The 21,988-nt window shown below is 44.7% G+C and overlaps 1 protein-coding gene across 2 annotated transcripts in view; it reads right to left on the bottom strand.

The window, feature by feature from the left end:
• Positions 1-21,988, bottom strand: part of ARHGEF4 (Rho guanine nucleotide exchange factor 4) — a 139,429-nt gene that overhangs the window by 41,918 nt on the left and 75,523 nt on the right. For both annotated transcript variants that reach the window (XM_054639051.2, XM_054639052.2), the window contains one exon: positions 15,428-15,567. In XM_054639051.2, the coding sequence (XP_054495026.2) occupies positions 15,428-15,567 (140 nt within the window). The remainder of the gene's footprint in view (positions 1-15,427; positions 15,568-21,988) is intronic.

The raw sequence follows: 21,988 nt of genomic DNA on the forward strand, positions 1-21,988 counted from the left end.
ATATGTGAAAGGGTAAAGCAGTTCACTTCTTGGACACTGTTATGAGCCCCCCTGGAAAAAGAAGTCATGGCAGAAAGAAATTGCAGGGGGGATAAAAGGTACAAAATTGTGGTGGAAGGTACATTTTCATCCAACTCTGTGGTACCTAAGAAACACATAAGGCCCAGCTATGTTCCTTTGCTCTTCTGATGTGCAGACACAAGTGCCCCCCTGCACTGCATTGCCTGGGCACAAATAACACTTTTGCCTCATGTACATCTTGGAGCATTGCACAATTAATGTTAAGTGGTGTTCACCCTTGTGACCCCTCAGTGAAGAGAAACTGGACAAGGACAAAAGCTGCAGAGTGACTCTAGCTGTGACCTGGCTTTTGTTTCCACCCCCCCACAGGGAATCCCCTCCCAAGGTCTGGGGCAGAGACTCTGCATGGGGGAGTCACTTCCATGGTAACTCCAAGTGTTTGCACTGGGGGGCTCACCAGCTACTGCTGCACCCTGCTAAACATCATGTGGCATTTTTCCATCATGGAAATAAAGACTCATTCTTATTCCTCACTGATCAGATATCTGCTTCTGTGGTAGGTGGCACCAGCAAGGATGAAATAGCTGCAACTTTTACCTCATGGCTTGTAATACAGCAGGGCTCACTTTGTATAACTATCACTGAGGGAGCATATTTCAAATAATTGTTGCACAATCTCCACTGGAATCTAATTTGCAATTGTAATAATTTCCTTTTACTCATTCTTCTAAGAGCCATCCTCAGCCAGGACTGCACCTTGGGAATAATGCTGCCACTCAAAGAGAGTAAGAAGTGAGCACATCCCAGCCTCAAAGGCCCGGACACACACAAAGCCCTGCTGCAGTCCCAGAAGCTGCTCAGTGACCAAGGCTTCAGGGAATGAGCTATTCAAGGACCCCCAGTCTAATATTAGATAAAATAGAGAACAAAAGACATGCCTTCATTTTTCACTAAAACGATGCTAAATATAGTCCAGTCCTTACTCATCACCACGCAGCACACAAGGCCTAAGCTTTTTGTCTGTGTACTCCTGGCCTCCTAAAAATCACACCTGCTTTAGGTGTGATTTTTAGGAGGCCAGGAGTACACAGAGAAGCCCAGTGTCTATCAGTGAAAAGGGTGTTTCAATATTGTAACACTGTGGCATTCACATTCTCTGAAAAAATTCCTTCGCCCAGGATTTTTCTCCTGGGAAGCTGAGAAGCCTCAGAGAAAAGGAAAACAATTCTGATCTCATTTGCTTCTCCTGTGTTGTGCTCATGTGGAATGTGTTTGGAGATTGGTTACCCACAGGTGATTGTTCCATTGGATTCTGCTGGGAGTTGTTTCCACTTTTTGGCCAATCGGGACTCTGGAGAGAGTCAGGAGTTTTCATTATTATCTTTTTAGCATTCTGTAAGTGTCCTTCCTGTATTCTTTAGTATAGTATAGTGTTCTTTAATATAATATAGTATCATAAAATAATAAATTAGCCTTCTGAGAACATGGAGTCAGACCCATCATTCCTGCCTTCATTGGGACATCCCAGAAAATACAATATAACAGCTGTAGTGGGAACTGCAAGGCACACACACAGATGTGAAGAAATAAGACCTGCAATAAGCAGCACAGGTGTACCACTAGAACAGGGATAAATAACTGAGCAGACAAGCAGTGGAGCTGGATCCATCATGCTGGGAAAGCAAAGAGCTCCTGTCCCACAGCAAGGCCACCAAGAGCAGTGTTGTGGGGGACCAGCCCCTCCTTCAGCACCTTTCCCCTCTCTCCTGCTGAGCAGGCTTGGAAAGCAAAGGTCCAAGTAGAACACTGCACACCATACTGGAGCACATTTCCAGGACTTCCAATTCTTGGCTTGTCACAAATAGGAATGTGCTTGCTACAAGTACAAGAAAACACAATTCAACTCCTCTAAAAGGCAAGGATACATTAGTATTGTAGGCACTAATAAACCATGCTCTGAATGTCCATAGACAGAAAAAGAGCTCTTACTGGGTCATTTATCAACACTCCCCCTCCAACAAGGTGAAAAGGATATTATCTAAATCTTAACAAAGTCACAAGTGCTAGAAGTGAGCCTGGATTGGGCCCAGCTGACACACAGACAGCTCCTGCCCCTGCTCAGGGCAGAGCTCATGGACACCAGGCAGGCAGCTCCAGGGTTTGCTGGCACTGTGAGTGTAAATCACAGCAAATGTGAACTCCTTTATAAGTTTCCCTAAGGGATTCCTAAAGAGGACACCTTCTGAGGCAGCTTTCCTCTCTCTTGTTGCACCACTGAAGGCACAGACACAAATGTGAATTCCCCTGTCCCTCTGGGTGCCATCCCTGGCTGTTGGAATGCTGGGCATAAAGAACTGCAGAGGAAGAGAACATGTTCAGCACATCCAGAAACATTTAATGTTGCAACAGCCACATTCACCTGGCTCCACAGGACTGGACATTTTTACCCCTTCAACTTCTCTTTGACATAAACATCAGCTAATTGTTACTGCCCTTTCCATTACAGAGAACTGATGAAGAACTTCTTAGGGAAGAAGCTTCTGTTGATTTTTATTTTTTCAATTGGGTGATAAAAATGCTTCTATCTATAACACTGGTGTGATGAACCATTTCAAATGCATCTTTTAAAAAAGAATCCAGGCTGAGTGGATGTTCAGTGGATGACAGCTCAGCAGCTGAAAAGGCTGACAGTGAAATTGTGAGAGGGGCAAGCAGTTGTACCTGCAAATCATCCCAAGGAAATCAAGTTTCCTTAACTCCCACAATTACACTTTTCCCAACATCCAAACTAAGCAACTCTCAACCCTGCTATGGCTTGAGTTAGCTCTCAGTAACACTGCAGATAACACCCCCCAAAAGGACAGCATTCCTTTTGAGCCAGGGCCAGACAACATCAGAATAAGTATAGCTTTTTCAGCTGCATATGAACATGTACTTCTAAAATGGAAAACAGTCTGTCAGAGTTTGCTTTGAATTTTTACAGTGTGTAACACTGTGTTACTAGAGCACAGTTACTCCCACTGCATCTTTCTCTAGCTCTACATGGTTTAAGCCCACTCAGCTTTTACAGCCAGTTCTTCCCTGGGCAGATTCCTCAGGCAGTGCTGCCAAAACTTTACAAGCTGTTCTTATGCTGGAGTACCACGACTCACGAGATAACTCTGAATGGAAAGAAAATGGTCTGACCATTTCCTTATGGAGTGCATAAATTAAAACATGACCCCAATGGGAGACTGCAAGAAAAGCAGCCATTCAGACTGGCCACCCATGACTACAAGTAATTAAAAATTAAAAAAAAAAAATAGAAGAAAAAGAGACAGTCTGCTTAGCAACCAGTCTTTTGCTTTCAGACATGACTAAATCTAGAAAATCTTCCAAATTCTCCCAAAGCAAGTTTTATTTTCAAGAGTAGCAACAGCAATTGTTCACATGTTTGAAGCATCTGGGAATTACCAGCATGACCTGGAGCTCCAGTGCCAAGGGAAGGTGTTGGTGCTGACACAACACATCCCACACACCCTGGCAGCTGAGGAGGTGTGCTGGGCTGGAGCTGGACATGCTTTGGGGATTTTGGGAAAGCAGGAGAGGGATACGGGATACGGGATACAGACAGCAATGGCCTGGGAAACAAAACCAAGCATGTCAGGATAGATGTGGCAAAGCAAGGAACAAGCAGGGAGAAGCAAATACAGGCTGGCACAGCCCATGCAGTGGCCTAGGAAGGTGGATATTTTCAGTACAAACTGGACACAGAACAGAGGATATTGTAATAATGATGCTCTGAAATAAACACAGGCTGAATGGGGTCTGTAGTAAGGCTGATGCAAAGAAAGGAAATGCTGCATCTTGGAGACCAGCAAGATTAAGAGCCTGAATGCAATATATAGGAAGTCAGAATAGAGGTCAGAATAGAAAATGAGCACACCACTCTTGTTACAGGGCAGAGGAACAGACATGCTGGCAATGACATCCTTAGTGACTGAGAGAGGAGGTGTTTGGGCTCCTGAAATTACTGGAATGCTTTTTGGTTTTGTGATACCCTGTTTTTGAGCTGAAAATTTGACAGCCATGGATAACATAGAATAACAAGGAATGGTGATTTGGGCACTGTGTGGGCTGGAAGAGAGAAATAAGGGCAAAACAGTCAGAGAATTATCCCTAGAAAAGTCAAGGAAAGTAGAGAGGAAAGAGGCACAGGTAGAGTTGTGGGACCTGAAGCAGGTGAGGTCAGAGGAAGCTGCAGGAAGCCAGGGAAACAAATAAAGTGCATGAGGAGGGGATGAAACAGAGGACAAGGTGAGTGACAAGGTGAGCATGGGAACATGGAGTAGAGGAAGATGCCTATGGACAAAGCTGGAAAAACATTAACAGATAATTCCTGTAAGAGTTCCTACAAGAGATGGCTGGAGAGGGGAGGGGAACAGGCTTTATTTTTCTGGTTGTTTCTAGACCAGTAGTTCCCCTTCTTTCTGGCTGTACAGAGGTTTACAAGAAAGCAATGTAGTTTTGGGCTGTCTCAGATATCTGTTGAGCCCACACATTATAAAATTACAAGTACAGTGCTCCTTTACCTGCCACCTTTAAAATAATGCATTTAGTTGCAGAGCCGTGTTCTGACCCTTCTCTTACTGCTCAGCATACTCACCTCTCACAGAATACACCAGTCTTGAGGTGGCAGAAAATAGGGAAACTGCTTTCAAGTGACAGGTCTCTAAAATTCTTCCAGGCTGGTCTGTAGAATTGTTAATTTAGGAGCCCTCCTTCATTGCCTTCTGATGTAAGTAAAGGAGCCACAGGAGGGCTGGGGAGAAGAATAAGCTCCATAGATGAGAACAGGTTCCATGAGAATGAGAAAGGCCACAAGAGGATAAAAGACATAAGCTGTGTATAAGAATCAGGCTAGGCATTCCTATGTCCTACATGACAAAAAAGCAGGGCAGAAATTTTAATTGATCAAGCAGCCTTCTGAGGTGACATCTCCCCTGGTACCTGTGTTTTAGCCAGAAGGCTGACAAAATGCAGCAGAACAATACACCCTGAAGATCAAACCTTGATGGGCAGTTCTCCCAAAACTGCCCCAAAAATGAGTAAGAATCTAAGACACAGCTCAGATGCAAACCTGGTGAGTGGCTGTTGAGATAATCAGAAAGGTGAGTATGGGTTATCAAGCCCCAGCAGTAAATGAACAAGGTGCCCCTCTGCTTTACCAGCACAGCATGCTTTAGGGACAGAGGAATGTGGAAAAAACAGGGCCTGGATTGGAGAGCTCCCACACCCTGCCTCCATTTCATAAAACCTGTTGCCACAGAGACTTGCCAGGCAGTGGAACAGCCAGAAACAGGATCTTCTCTAGAGATCCCAGATAACATCAGCCAGAAGGAGAACTGCAAAAACAAGCCCCACAACACCTTTCTAGGTCACTGTTCCATGTAACCCAAAACTTGAAGGAAGAAGCTGAGCTCGATGTCCCCTGAGGCCTGGGGACAGCCTGACCAGTGGCACAGGGGGTGTGGGACAGCCCCAGTGCTGGGGACAAAGGCTGGGGACAAAGGCTGCTCTGTTCCCTGCCCTGGAGCCTTCCCGGGGTCACTGCAGGAACATTTCCTCCTTTGGCTGCAGGGGGAGGCTCAGTGACCTGGCTCTTCCAGGGCACCCAGGAGGGCTGCCCCCAGTGCCCCAGAGGGAGGGGACCTTCCCCAAGCCTCAGGAGGAGCAGGGCTGGCACTTGAGCAGTTGGTTATTGCTGTTGATCTTTCTGCTTTCACCAGAGTGGGAAAATAAAACTGCAAGGAATATGTCAGTGCCTTCACTCTGTTAAACCATGGCCAGATTTTTGCTAACTCAGCCCCCAACTTACCAAGTGTAGGACAGGGGGCCTTGGTCCCCTACTTGATGGGGAAGATCTCTTGAGGGATTAACAGTGCTCTTTGAAGGGTCAAAAGAGTCAGGAGGGATTTTATTTTTCCACCACTGGGATCAATTGTCTTTGGAGAAATAGGAAAATTCTTTGCAGAGAAAAGCTGCTCCAAATCAGGGTTTGGAGAAGAGAACAAATCCAAGAAATGTTCTGATATCAAAACCATGCTGAGAGGAACCTGAGATAAGTATGGTATAAAATGAGAGATATTCACTTCCCTGTCTCCATGCAAACACTTAAGCCTGGAATAACCTCTGCAATAAACTCTACACTACCCAGCATTCCTACTCTCTCACATTCCTTCCTTATCCCCTGCTCTCAGGAAATCTTTGTACTCCAATATCCACTTGGTTATTGCACTGTTATCCATCCCAGGTGTTTCTTGAACTGCTAAACTGGGGTATGGACATCCCCACACCTATTTTTTAAAATAAAGACATTGGCAGAGCAAGTTATAACAACAAGACGCTGCAAAACAGACTTGTCTTTGCACACTGTCAGGCTCCCGTTTCAAGCAGTTTATTACACTTCTGAACTAAAATCTTTTTAGGGCTGCAAATATCACAGTGCTTTTAATGCCCTTCCTCCCATCAAGGAGAGTTAGGTACCAAGCCAAGATCCCTGAAAGCCAAACAAGGAGCTCTTGAGGACAGGGTAAATTCCTTCTTTGTATCAGAGAGAGGGCAGGTTTGAAAGGTTTCCACTTCACACATGGATGGTGAAATCACTCCCCTTCAGCTGCACATTTCCTTGGCTTCATGGCACAGACCCTGAGCTGCAGGGGAGAGCCCTCAGCAGGTAGAACCATGAGGACCTCGAGGGGTTAGAGCCTGCCTTGCCCCATGGGAGGACTGAAGATCTCAGTGGCACTGTGGGAAATGGCCCTTAGGAGCTGAAAGTGGCAGGCAGGAAGCCAAGACCTTCTGCAACACAGCCCTTATCCCTACAGGACACAGTGTCACAGGTTAAAGGAGCCCTTTTAATGGGATGCCAAAGCATTTATCTTCAGGGTAAAGAGACCTCTTGTAAACACAACATGTTGTCTTTAAGTGGTGGGGAGAATCAAAGAGAGCTCTGGGAACCCATGGACACACTGGATAAAATACAGGCAGTCTTTGGGGTGATTTGGCACAAGTTACTTCAGGAGTTAAAACATTCTTGGATCATTTTTTCTCCAAAGAGAATACTATTTGTGGAGCCAAGGCCCTCTTTCCACCCCAGTAACTAGGAACACATTTAATGCAGACAAAACCCAGACATTTTATGGAGTCCCCTAATACTCACAAGAGATCATTAACAAGTGTTAACAGAAGCTGTTAGTCTTTACAATCTAATAGCTGGCAGGGCTGATGTAAGAGCTCCAAAGCCACCACACTGTCTCCAGTTATCTCCTCTGAGTGATGTATTTAGCTCTGTTTTACAGCTGGGGATGAAAGTTTGGGCAGCCCCTCCCACTCTTCAAACACGTCTGTGTGCATGTGGGGCACACCCGTTCCCACAAAGAGGTGAAAGCCAGAGGCTGCCTCTCCTGCTCTGCTGCTCCAGCTTGGCTCCTGGAAGGAGTCAGATTCCCTGAGACCATACCCACTCACAGAATTCACAGAATCACTGACTTAGAAGAGACCTTCAAGACCATCGAGTCCAGCCCAGCCCCAACAGCTCAACTAAACCCTGGCACCCAGTGCCACATCCAGGCTTTGTTAAACACCCCCAGGGATGGGGACTCCAGCACCTCCCTGGGCAGCCATTCCTGAACTTTATCACTCTTTCAGTGAAAAACTTTTACCCAATATCCAACCTGTATTTCCCTTGGCACAGCTTGAGGCTGTGTGCTCTGGTTGTGTCAGTGCTGCTGGAGAAAGAGGTACATTCCCTACTGCACCTGTGGCACTGTCACATTTTCTGAAAAATCCCCTTGCCAGGATTTCTTCTCCTGAGAAGCCTCAGAGAAAAAATGAAAACAATATTATCTCATTTGCTTCTCCTGTGTTTTGCTGCTTTGGAATGTGTTTGGAGATTGTTTATCCAACAGGTGGTTGTTTGATTGCTTTCATGTGAATTGTTTTAACTTAATGACCAATCATGGTCCAGCTGTGTCAGGACTCTGGAAAGAGTCATGAGATTCATTATTATCTTTTAGCCTTCTGTAAGTATCCTTTCTGTATTCTTTAGTATATTTTTAGTCTAGCATTCTTTTATATAATATAATATCATAAAATAATAAATTAGCCTTCTGAGAACATGGAGTCAGATTCACTCTTTCCTCCCCACGACGGGGGACCCTGAAAATACCACACACCTGCAGCACTGTCACACCACAGAGTTTTGGTTTGGGAGTTAAAACTCTAACAGCCCCCCATTATTCTTACTCAAAACCCATGCTAAGCCTGGAGGTTTTTTATTTGTTCCTAATGTGTGTTGGATTAATTGGGGTGTTCAGAGAAAGCATGGTCCAGCAAAAAAGCCAAATATTTTCTAGAAATGCTTCTGTGTGGATTGAACTCCTGTGGAGTCTCTGTCCCAGCCCCATGGTAGGGGAGCTACCTGCCCTCACCTCCCATGGCTGAGAACAAGCATTTGAATGGATAAGGGCTCACTGCCTGACTGCAGGTGTGAAAGCACATCCCATTTCTCTCACCTTTCCAAAAACCCTGACATTCACTCTCAAGACAGCCTTTCCTCAGTGCTGAGTGAGCTACACTGGCTTCCATCACATTCTCTGCATCTTCAGCCTCTGAGGGAGGATCCCTTGCTCAGGGGATGCCCAAGTCCCAGTGCTGAGGAGGACTGAGAAAAGGCTCAGAGCAGCCCCAGCTGCCCATGGTAGAAGGCAGAAATATGGCTCTGGAAACCCCTGGGAGCACTTAGCTACTGATCCTGGTGTTTGATGAGACATAATTGCATAGAGCATTTGAATATACTGACTTCCTTTAAATCCATTGCAAAAAGCCCTCTGAAACAACCTTCAGAGTCTTCAGACCAGAAAACTCTAAAAACAAAATCCACCAGGCAGCAAAAGAAGTTACAATTCTGGCTCCATACTCTGAACACTCACATTTAAGCCCTAACAAAGTTACACAAGCACTGGGACCAAAAACCAGGATCCAGTAAAGATTTATGTCCTCAGGAGAACATTATTTCTTGTCCTTGACAGCACTGAGCTTTATACTGTATCCTGCAAATAAATCATATCTGCTGCTTCTGGAGCACAGCTGTCAACCTTGGCTGCAGGAATACGTGGGACACAAAAGCAGGAATTGGGTCCTCCAGAAGGGAAAAAAACCCAAAAAACAACTCAATGGATGCTGGCAGGTATTTGTTAACTGGTTTCTTTTGCTTTAGCAATATACTCACATTAAGATACAAAAGTGATAATAAATCTCTTCTCCTAGATGACACAAGAATGTTATATATTGCTTCCATATGATCAATCATTCTGTTTTCAGTCTGGAAATCTGTGGGGACCACAGATTTTGCAATCTATTCTGCACTCGTTTAAAGAAAAGGAATGGCAATATTTTGTGGCACTAATTTAAAAGGTTTCTGTCTTATGAAATTTGCCTTCATATAGTACACAAGAGATTTCTATTAATTAGAATGAAGATAAATGCAGTGAAAAAGGCTATGAAGGATATTATTCATGTTTAACAAAATAAAAATCAGTTGTTCTGATTTCATCTGCATTAATATTTTATGAGTTTAGGGGTTTGATTTGGTTTTGCTGTTTTGTTTTGTTTTTTTCCTTTAAGAAACCCCAACAGTTCAAAAGTTTGTCTTGTTTAAAATTTGCTGATCTGAGAGAAGCACTGGGTGAACCCAGCACAGATCAAAGAGCTCAGCACCAGAGCAATGATTGAGACACTCAGTAAGATGGAGAGAGTATTGCCACAGTGCCTGCTGCCCTGGGTGCATGGCAGCTGCTTTGTTTGTGCCACTTTGAACACTTTCCTGGACTAATTACTTTGTTAAATCAGAAACATATATGATGGAACCAATCAGCTTAATTGCATCTTGTCAACAACCATGGGGTAGCTCAAACATCTGTAGGACACTATGATATTGTCACTTTAAAGCACAGGGCAGCAGTGGCTACATGTCTTAGATAAAATCCTGGCCTGCTGAAGCAATGAATTGTGCCTTTTCACATACCAAATTCCAGACTTATCAGGCACAGAGCCATAAGAGATAAGGAAAAAATTGGGAGTGTGCTGTTATTTTCTGAACACTCAGAGCTTTGCTTTCACAAGAGGGGCATGGTGCTGTTCATGGAGGGCTGCAAGGGCCATGCTGAACTGCAACTGCATTTCTTGCAAAGCAGGAGCTGCATGGGCCCTGTGGTATTTTCAGGGTCCCCAGATGGAGGAGGAAACTGAGAATCTGACTCCATGTTCTTAGAAAGCTAATTTATCATTTTATTATATTAAAGAATGCTATACTAAAACTTTACTAAAGAATAGAGAAAGGATACAGACACAAGGCTAAAAGATAATAATGAAAGACTCATGACTCTCTCTTCAGAGTCTGACACAGTTTGACACTGACTGGTCATTAAGTCAAAACAATTCACATGTTGGATAAACAATCTCCAAACCACATTCCAAGGCAGCAAAACACAGGAGAAGCAAATGAGATAATATTGTTTTCCTTTTTCTTTGGGGCTTCTCAGCTTCCCAGGAGAAGAATCCTGGACAAAGAGGATTTTTCAGAAAATATGATGGTGACAGACCCTCCCCACAGCAGGACACAACAAACCCTCAGAACACCTCAGATATTACCAAGCAAAGAGGTCCAAGCTTCCTCACCCAGGCCAAATACTTAGTGGGGAAAACTAGAGAGCTTATCATCCATGGTCACTCCAGAGCCAGGTTTGTGTGTGCCTAATCCCTCCTGTTCTCCACTTCACACTGCATCTAACACATGATGCTTGAAGCTGGATCTGTGCTATACATAACATTTCTGGAGAACTGGAAGGACAGAATCACAATGCATTTGCAGTACAGATTTTTCTCTTGCTGCATTTTTAGCCAGTGATATTCTGGATGCAATAAAATACAAGGACGGGGTCTTTATCTGGAGCAAACACAAAGGAAACTCTACCAAGTACAATCTAAACACAAAAATCTCTTTTCCTGAGCATCACAGAAGCATTTGAAAGAATGTCAAACAGATGCCCCAAGAAAATTACTTCCCCTGCCTCTTTTCTCATCCCAAACCCTTATTATTACTTTTTGATTGATTTTTTTTGGCTCTTACACACTCTCATGCTGATCTTCTTAGGTGGGCTCTATACAACCTTCCCAGCTTTCTTTCATCCCTCTAGTGTTCTTGCCAATAAATTATTCTAGTTTTATGAAAGGTTTCTTTTTTATTTCATAATCATTTTCTCTTGATCCAAAATGAACTAAAACTCAGTGGTTGGGTGTTTTGTTCTTTAATGCAACATTTGGTCTGCCAACAGCCTTGAAAATGTATTTCAGCCTTCTCTGTTTATTTGAAAGCTGTTTCTTCCAAGAAGGCTAAGAATAATGTGGTTACCATAGTTTCCTTATCCACAACCAATAAAATGCAGCTTGGAATACAATAAAACAAAGCTGAGACTACTCACAAAATGTGACTGAATGAGTGAATACTGAAATCTTCACCCTACATCACTCCCAGCACTATGGAAAACACTCAGGGCTAATCAACAGCCACCTTTTGGTGCAGCAGGGAAGATGAGGAGAAGCCTGTCCAGCTACCAGCTATTTGAGATATATCAATATATCAAAGACTTTGGATGTCTGCTGCTTTGGAATTCCCACCTCACAGATTCAGTGCTTCACTGCAGAGATTTTGTGCTTTTCTGTAATCTCCTGTTCTGGGAAGCTTTGCTGAGGCTCACTGGAACCAAGTGATGGATTAATTACTGCTAGGAACCAGTTGACAAAGTAAATAATGAACTGTTTGTTCTTACAGTTTTGTTGGCTCCTGAACAGGCAAGATTCTAGGGAACAAGCCAAAAATAATCTTTCCTCTTTCAAGTCAACTGGCCAACAAAACCCCACATAGACTTCATAGATTATACAAATTACACCTGCTTTGGACACAGCCATTTGCTTTCCTGATTACAAGTGAGGGGATTTTACTCTAATAAAAGGAACTTTTAAGAAATGAAAGAAAAGCAATTGTTCTCAATAGTAATGAATATAGAAAGAAACACCCACCACATGCACAATGGTGAGACCTGCTGGCAATTTTTTTTTCTTGATTTTAAAAATGAGGGGAAGGGAAGGGAAGGGAAGGGAAGGGAAGGGAAGGGAAGGGAAGGGAAGGGAAGGGAAGGGAAGGGAAGGGAAGGGAAGGGAAGGGAAGGGAAGGGAAGGGAAGGGAAGGGAAGGGAAGGGAAGGGAAGGGAAGGGAAGGTACAGAGCATATCCTATTTGATGCAAGCACCTGAGTGGAAGGGAAGCAGAATCTTCCTCCCACAGACTCAGTGCATGCTTTGGGTCTGACCCCTGTGGTGCCTGGGACTCTCATAAACACACCAGGTAAACATGGAAGAACACAACTCAAGATTCTCTGGTGTTCTGCTCGTGTTTTCTTGCCAGTGACAACAGCCCAAGACTGCTGAGTTCAAATTAAAAGGCTCTGGCCATGGTTTGATAACCCCTGGATGTAAGCAATAGGAAAAGAAAATAAAGCAACTCCCTTCCTTAGCCCAGGCACCCAGGGCTGTAGGTGGGGGCTCTGAGCAGTGGGAGCAGGAGAACTGCTGGAAGAGCATTTGCTGCTGTTGTTTTTGAAGAAAAGCTGTTGCCCTCACTGTGCAGCTTTCTGGAGCTTTTTCAGACCCCAGGAACACCATCAGTGGGTGCATCAAACACACACACTGAGCCACACAGTTTCAGTTAGAGAAGGTATTGCACAAGAAAATATAATACTTCTTTCATCCCTGCCTTCTCATCTTGGGAAGGTCATGTGTAGGAATACACATGAGTAGAGGAAAGAGAAAAAGGTGTAGGAGTTCAAGAGATCACTCATGTGGTGAACGTGCTCCACACTTTCATGTTCACCTCACAGAAAAAGCATTCTGTGTGTAGCAGGACGCCAGCTCTAATGTACAAGATAAAAAATAGTACTTTTACAGAAAAACCATCTTAGATCTGTTAGTGTGTGGTGCTCATGGCATTGCTTAGACCAAGTAGTACATTTTTAAACTGCTGATGTCAACTTAATCAGGATCAGCACTATAAAAGAAAATAGCTAAAAGACAGGTGTTGCAGTAAGGTAGAAAAACTATAAAAGAAAGGCCTCACAAAATCAGGCCTGTTCTGTTAAATGGATATCTAGCCTGTCATTTCTTCTAAGCAAAGCTAGCACTTTACAAATTCCCATGTGAAAGCAATCCTGGTGTGAGCAGTTCCTTAACATAATCTATTCCTAGGTGAAAAACAACTAGCACCTACATAAACATTAAATCTATCCCGTGAGAACCAGTGAAGAAAACATGTAAAGTATTTAAGAGTAGAGAGATTTGATGGACAAGTAAAATACCTTTTACTAACCAATAAAGTAATAAACAAGAAAAGTAGTAACCAATTGGAGTGACACACAAGGTCTGTAAAATTGTATAAAAAGGAGTGAATATGTGAATAAAGAATGGGCTTTTTCCACCATGAAGAAAATGGAGTCCTGTGTGATTTATTTCAATAGACAGGCCTATCCCCAGAGTGAATATACTGGGGAGCAGGAAGAAACAGCAAAGACCAAACCTGTATCAAACTTAGCACCCTCCTTATCTATGAAAAAGAAACAGGTAGACCAGGGACTTTTTCAACATTTCCATTATGCTTTCAGTACAACACACTCCAAATCTGAACTTGTTCAATAACGTTTTTAACAAGTTCATTAGTGTTTTTAAACTTCTCAATCAACAACACCCAAGAGGAGAGGCCCTGTGGCTCTGCATTGCCTTGGGGACAAGGCAGCAGCCCCTTTGTCACCAGGCTGTAAATGGTGCCCACAGTAAATGACATTTAAAGCCCCATCTGCTGTGCCATGACCAGCTTGGCTGTGGTTATCAGAACCAGACCCAGATCCAGCAGCCTGGCTGTGGTTACACAAGCAGAATCAGCAGCTTGGCTGTGGCTCCACAACCTGCAGCCTGGCTGTGGTTCCAGAACCAGACCCAGCAGCTTGGCTGTGGCTCCAGACCCAGACCCAGCAGCTTGGCTGTGGTTAGCAAAACCAGACCCAGCAGCTTGGCTGTGGTTCCAGACCCAGACCCAACAGCTTGGCTGTGGTTAGCAAAACCAGAAACAGCAACTTGGCTGTGGTTCTAGAATCAGAACCAGCAGCCTGGCTGTGGTTCCAGCACCAGACCCCTCAGCCTGGCCATGGTCCTAGAACCAGCATCATCAGCCTGGCCATGGTTCCAGGGTCAGACCCATCAGCCTGGCCATGGTTCCAGCACCATCAGCCTGGCCATGGTTCCAGGGTCAGACCCATCAGCCTGGCCATGGTTCCAGCACCAGCACCATCAGCCTGGCCATGGTTCCAGGGTCAGACCCATCAGCCTGGCCATGGTTCCAGCACCATCAGCCTGGCCATGGTTCCAGGGTCAGAACCAACAGCCTGGCCACGGTTCCAGCACCATCAGCCTGGTCATGGTTCCAGCACCATCAGCCTGGCCACGGTTCCAGCACCATCAGCCTGGCCATGGTTCCAGGGTCAGACCCATCAGCCTGGCCATGGTTCCAGCACCATCAGCCTGCCCATGGCTCCAGCACCATCAGCCTGGCCATGGTCCCAGGGTCAGACCCAGCATCCTGGCCATGGTTCCAGCACCATCAGCCTGGCCACGGTTCCAGCACCATCAGCCTGGCCATGGTTCCAGGGTCAGACCCATCAGCCTGGCCATGGTTCCAGCACCATCAGCCTGGCCATGGTTCCAGAGTCAGAACCATCAGCCTGGCCATGGTTCCAGCATCATCAGCCTGGCCATGGTTCCAGCACCATCAGCCTGGCCATGGTTCCAGGTTCAGACCCATCAGCCTGGCCATGGTTCCAGCACCATCAGCCTGGCCATGGTTCCAGGGTCAGACCCATCAGCCTGGCCATGGTTCCAGGGTCAGACCCAGCATCCTGGCCATGGTTCCAGGGTCAGACCCATCAGCCTGGCCATGGTTCCAGGGTCAGAATCATCAGCCTGGCCATGGTTCCAGGGTCAGACCCATCAGCCTGGCCATGGTTCCAGGGTCAGACCCATCAGCCTGGCCATGGTTCCAGGGTCAGACCCATCAGCCTGGCCATGGTTCCAGGGTCAGACCCAGCATCCTGGCCATGGTTCCAGAACCATCAGCCTGCCCATGGTTCCAGCACCATCAGCCTGGCCATGGTTCCAGGGTCAGACCCATCAGCCTGGCCATGGTCCCAGGGTCAGACCCAGCATCCTGGCCACGTTCCCAGGCCAGCAGGCCCTGGCCCCAGGACAGGAGCACACCCACCCACCTCGTTGATGGCCAGCTGCTCGCCGCCGCCCCCGGGGTGGCCGTAGCGGTGGGCGGAGCTGCGGAAATCCTCGTACAGATCCTCCTCGCTGCCCACATCGTCCGTCAGGGCTGTCTTGTCCAGGCCCCCATCAGTGATCACTGCAACAGCAAAATGCACATATTGGCATACAGCACAGCATTCAAAAAAAAAAAAAAATCAATAATAACATATATTTCTCCACATCACTCTATATATAAAACCTTTTTTTAATTTAACACTTCTAAAATTTCATCTACATTTAATTCTATTTCTCTTCAATTGCCACAAAAAATATTTTTTCATTTACAAAAATAAAATGTAACCTATTATTCCATCAAACATTAAAAATAACCCATATAATTTTTAAAAACTTGCATTGTTAGCTCATAATATTAAAATAATTACCCATGTAAAACACACACAAAAATTATTTATCCATCAATATAAATCAAAATATATAACTAACTTTAAACCTTAAAACTTAAAAAAAAAAAATCAGTGCTGCCTCAGTAGCACTGAAACAGGATGGCAGCTCACTGGGGCAAGGGGCACCATAATGCAGCATAAAGGGGAAAAACACAAGGAAACTGTAGGAAATTTTGGGATAGAATTCCACCCTCATGCATACCTGTTCTTCAGAGAATTTTTCTCCACTCATGTTTAACCCCCATAAATGATTGTGTCTTTTTCTAGACTGGAAAATATGATTTAAAAAAAATTCGACAACTGCTGCATGTTGCAAAGGAAAGACCAAGAAAGAATAGCAAAACAAGGTCTGAAAAAGGGCACAGGGCAATGATGGCACAAATGTGATTTTATTAGGACCTCGCTGGAAACTGGACTAGGTAACAAGAGCTCATGTCTGCCACTTCATACCTTGAGGGTTATGATTTACCAAATCCTATCTGGCCAAAGGAAATCTCAACCTTTGGGAAAAACCTTCACCTTCTTTCCACACACTTATTTGAGAAACCTTTTTGATGCCTAAAAGGGTGTTTGCTCCAGAATGATCCATTATTCCCACAGGAAGGCCATTCTGCTCAGCACAGCCCCAAGTGAGCTACAGATAATGGAGGGTTCACAGTCTGCAGCTGCAGCAAACACTGAAATCTCAAGCCTGATAGAAATAAAAAAGTGGCATTTATACTCCTTGCACAGAAGAAAGTGTCACTTCATCTGTTTCATGGGCAGGACCTTTTTCCTAAAGTCTCCTTGAGGTATTAGCAAATACCCTGCAGTGCCATGTGTGACATTCATCCCATCCCTGTACTGGTTGCTGAACTGAACCTTCTGTTCTCAAATCTGTGGAAAATGACAGTGATTACAGAAACCACATGCTGACATATTCATCTGGATAAGCAACTGCCAGGGCAACAGTTTCCATGACAAAGCAGTGGGCTTGACAAAGATTCCTGTGCATGAAGCACCTACACAGACACAGTGCAGAGAACAACAGAATATTATAGAAATTGTAATTTCAGTAAATGGACTTGACATGGCTACAGGAGTAAAACTAAATGAAAACACAGACATTGCTATCAGCACACCTGGCAACAGTCTTGGCTGTGCCAGTTCCATGATGTCACCCTCCAAAGTTTTGCAGAACAGGTGAAAAAAATCTTTTGAGCTTGACCTTGTAGAGCTTTAATAGGGAGAGACTCACAAAGCTGGTCTTGAGCCCTCCTTTCTCTTTATAATGCAAGTGCATCTTATGCACATAATTGTGCCATTGGGTCAAAAAAAGCACCCCATGATTTATTAGCTTATTAATTACCTGAAGCCAAAGCTGCACCACATTAGCACTGAATAAAATGCTGACAGAGGTTCCAGCCAGACCTGCAGAGTTTGTCCCCATCAACACTCTCAGTACTTGGGATGGTTTGTTAAGGCTGCACCACCTGATCTCTGCTATTTACAGGGAGGTGGAAATTCAGGGTAGCAGCTATCAGTTCAATGCAGTGACCTGACATCAAAATGATGAGTATGAGCTATTTTTAAACTAAATACTTGCTTGTTTATGCTTTGAATTCAATAAATAGGCACAACACAGCAAAGACTGTCTGAAGCTGGGACTGCACTTGGTACTGATGGCAGTTCAGGACACAGAGGTGCATATGAGCTTATGATTAAAGCAGAATTTTCTGAGCAAGTATGGAACTACCCAACCATTCAACTTTAAGTGACATTTCACACAAAAATCAAGCATTCCCCTAGCTTTGCTCTGACACCTCACATGTTCATTATACAGAAATTCTGCACTGAATGTGTGCCAGTAGTATAGATTGCATATAAAGCAATTCTGGGGTTAAGACCTAGTCCATTAATATAAAACTCAAAACCAGCTGGAATACCACTGATATTATCATATCATGCAGAGTTACTGGAACTTTTAAAACTAAATTCAAGGGCATTAAAGGTATCACTTTTTGCTCACACACTGTCTGAAAAACCTTTGATAGTAATTTCCAGTGTGTTAGTGTAGCACAGAAACAAATTAAAAATGTTTTTCAAGAACAAATAAAAATAAATCATTTATAAGAAGCAAGTCAGCAGTCACTTAATTCAAAACTCTTCTTCAGCCCTCTGATCTCATTCTTTTCCCTTATTTTACACATGGCTTCATTGCTTTCCCCTTACACATCTTCTGCTATTTTCACTGCTGAAAGTAACCTTCAGCTTGAAAAATGTTTATTGGCATCTTTAAGGCTTTTGTTTTTTGCCCCCACACTTTCCTATTTGTTCTCTGATCTGTGCTTAGATGAAAAAGCAAAAGCTCCAGGGAGGTATTTATCTGTGTTACTTAAAATGCTCTATACCTCTGCTAAGTGCCTTGAAAGCTGTGCTTGCTTTTACTAGAGATCTGTTTTTCCTCTCTGATCTTACCAAGCTCATCAATTCTCTGCTGTCTCAAGACCTGCTACTGCATTTGGGATTAGTTTTGCTGGCAAAAAAAGACATATTGCACCAAAATTATACTTCACAGGCATAAGAAAGTTCTCTATCCTTGAGAAAGAATGGCCCAAGATAGCCATTGCACATCTTCCCAAACTAATGCTGCAGGGAAGAATTCAATTCATGAAAAAAAGTGTTTGCTCTGAAGCAGGTTAGATGAAAGACATGACCACAAATAAATAAAATAGTAGTCTGGAATGGTGACCCAATGCACTAGAAAGCCATCAAGGAGTAGGAGAGTGAAGGCTTTTAGTGTAGGAACTGACTTAATGTGCAAAGCATAAACTAGGTCAAGTAGAAAAGAGGCAAGCACTATACAAAAATCTTAGAAGACAAGTTAGCAGAGATTGCTGGATTGCTATCAGCCTGCCCAGAGCACAGCACTGGCTGGACACCGTGAAACTGCACAGGGCATAACTCAGGTGCTTCATTCCTGCCACCCCCAAGTGCTCATCTCTGTCTGACACTGAAGTTCAGTGGCACAGTCATGCCTGGCCTCTCTGGGACACTGACCTGGCCTGGCCCTGCCTGGCAGTCAGGCCACACCCAGGAACAACAAAAGTAAAGCCAAGCATCAATTAACTCAAGCAGATTTCTTCATATTTATACCTCTGTCCTGATAAATTTCACTAAATATGGCAACAAGTCCCACACACAGGAACTTAGGGAGGGGGAGTAACCAACATTTAGTACTACAGCCAATATGTGCAAGAATTAAAACTGTTTCCTGCTGCTGTTAGTCCTAGCCCAAGCTTGGATTTATGTCATTCCAGTACAAAAGCAGATGGATAATGCTAGCAAGAACAGCTCACAAAAGGATGCCACACAAACTCTTTTTGAATGCATCCACACAGAAAAAGTGTCAAAAACCTGACTCCATGAAGAATTATCTTGAGGATGTGAAGCTTTGAAACTCATACAAAAGATGTCACTGGAAGCAGGGAGTGGCACAGGTGCTCTGTGTGCCTGGCAGAGCACTTGGGCTGCATTCAGGGACAAAGGGAAGGGTTCTGTGCAAACCAAGTGAGGCTTGGGCAGATGGTCCAGGGGAAGGGCTGACCCTGCTCCCACCTCCCCACAGGGTCTGGAATGCAGCTGTAAGCAGGCAGCAGTGGGAAGGGTCCTGCCTGGGCTCTGCTTGTGCCCCTGCCTTGCTGCAAGGTGATGCCAAGCAGCTCCAGGAGGTTCAGGCACACAGTTCCAGAGCTCTCCATGGCACCAGGAAGCCTCTGGAGCTGTTACCAGCTCTGTGCTTCACAGGGAAGAGCACTCAGTGCCCAGAGGGAGAGACAAGCCACAGCTGAATAATTCACTGCCACCCTGCTCAGAGGTAAATTGGGTCAATGGAGGGCAGCTGCCTGCATGGGGGGGTTGCACAATCCCCAGGTGACACTGCAGAGCAAACCAGTGGGGCTGCACTGGGACAGCCTTGATCTTCACCACCAACAGGGATGGCAGGGAGGGGAAAACAGAGAAAAGGTTTTGTGTTCTTCATCAAACTGGTGGGAAGATGAAGTTGGAATTAGATGTTCTACTGGAGGTCTCAGAAAACAAATGTTAACTGCAGTCCAGAGTTCAGCTGAGACTAATGTCACCAGTTCCACACAGCTGTCCTCTGCTCCTCTCTCAAAGGATGGACCTGCCTCACACATTCCATGTGCCAGCAATTAGTGAACACAAGTTGCTGTCAAACAATCAAAAAAGAATAAGCTCAAACAAAACCCCAAATCAAAGTCACACCCAAAAAACTACATACACCTACCCCCATAAAAAAATAAAATTAAAGGAATATAATCCCATCTTCTCAGTGGAAAATGATTCTCACAGAATAAATTTCTACAATAGTTTCCTTGGAGGAGTTGGACACTACAGCCCCAAATTTAGCACAGTCTCTTAACAGAGCTCTCTCAAACTCACAGAGGTTTATGTCTCAGCTGGAATAAACCCCAGCAGCTCCCCAGTGGCAAGGAGCTCCAGACGTGTGTCTGGGTCACAAGCCTGAACAATGACCCAGGACTGAAGGAAAATGGGCTGCAGGCACTTTCCCAAAATGTTGGTTATCTGTTTTCACTTGATTTACAGTCTACAGCTTTTAGGGGCAAGGCTGGGATAGGAATCCATGATGATTACAGACAGCTTGGAAAGCCAAGAGCATCCATAGTTTATTAAAAGCACATTATATTGACAAAGGGAACAATTTTTCCTGTATTTGAATTCTCTCTTTCAAGTGTGCTTTTTCCACATCCACCCATTTCATTTGTCTCTGCAGCATTTACATTTAAAATAATTCACCAAAACAACAGTAGGAGGCTGATTTACACTCACAGAGCAAATTAATTCAGAGCTAACAACATCATCCCCTCTGCCTCAGTGAGCAGAGATTGCTGTGGTTGTGTGCAGCCCACAGGAAAGCTCAGTGCAGCTGTGCAGGAAGCACTTCAAGAGATTTAAGATGATAAACAAGTGGAGCATGGGGTTGGGAGCCACACCCAGACTCCATGGCCCAGGTGAGAAGAGCCTCTCTACTTCCTCTTCACCCTTTTGGGGCTGCTGAAGCCTTTTGTCCTTGGAAATAGAGCTGCAGCCTCCACCAGTCCTGCTCTCAATTATGTGCTTCATTTATCAGATGTTGGTCCAGAGGTCCCTCTGCAGCTGCCACAGTGAAATCCATCAGTGATGTCATCCCAGCCCTGCCCCAGCAGTGCAATTCTGCAGCTCTCACTGTGCTCATGGACCCTCTCTCAGTATTCTGCTCATGCTTGTGGGCCAGTTTAACAGGGAGAGGGAAATCAGGCAGGGAATTAGCAACAGGGGAACAATGACCAGTTAGGGTGACCTTCATGAGGAGAAAAAACTTAATAAAACAAAACACCAAAACAAAACAGAAAATCACCAGGAGCCTGGTCCTTCAAAACCAAGCCTAGAGAGCTGAGGTCATTAGGATGACATTTCTGAGTAGGTTACAAAACCATGTTAAGCCAATCTTTGAAAGAGAAATCACAGATTGGGAAGGAAAGACAGAAAATATTTAAGTAAGCAAGCTTCATCCCCTCCATTTCAAAGAAACATTAAGAAGGGAAAGGATTCAACATAACAAAATTGAATTAACATTTTGGTATAGTGCCACAAACAGAATTTCTTTTGTGAATGAAGCCAGTTCCTAATTAGCTGAGGTAAAGAGCAAATCTATGCTTGAAAAAAAAAAAAGGACAGCTCTTCAGTGGGAAACCAAGCACAGATCCTCTGTGGGTCTGCTGGGCACATCACCCAGGGTACCATTCATCAGCAGTAATGCACTGAGCCACCCACTCAGGTTTCAAGAGTTTTTAAATCCCAATTAGAATCTAAATGACTTGCAGGGAGGCTTAAGGGAGTTCTCAGCTCTCTCGGGTAGCAGAGATAATTATGGGGAAGAGAGAGGTGGATTATGAATGGCTCTGCAGCTCTGACTCCCACATCACCACGTGCAGCTTGGCCCACTCTGCCCTGGCACACACAGGGCACACACGGGGCACAGAGCTGCCCCCAGCCCCTCCTGGCTTCTCCAGTGATGGCACAGCTGGGAGAGGGGCAGAGATTTAACCAGCT

The sequence above is a fragment of the Agelaius phoeniceus genome, chromosome 10, assembly GCF_051311805.1.
Source record: "Agelaius phoeniceus isolate bAgePho1 chromosome 10, bAgePho1.hap1, whole genome shotgun sequence".
In the NCBI taxonomy this organism is placed as follows: Eukaryota; Metazoa; Chordata; class Aves; order Passeriformes; family Icteridae; genus Agelaius; species Agelaius phoeniceus.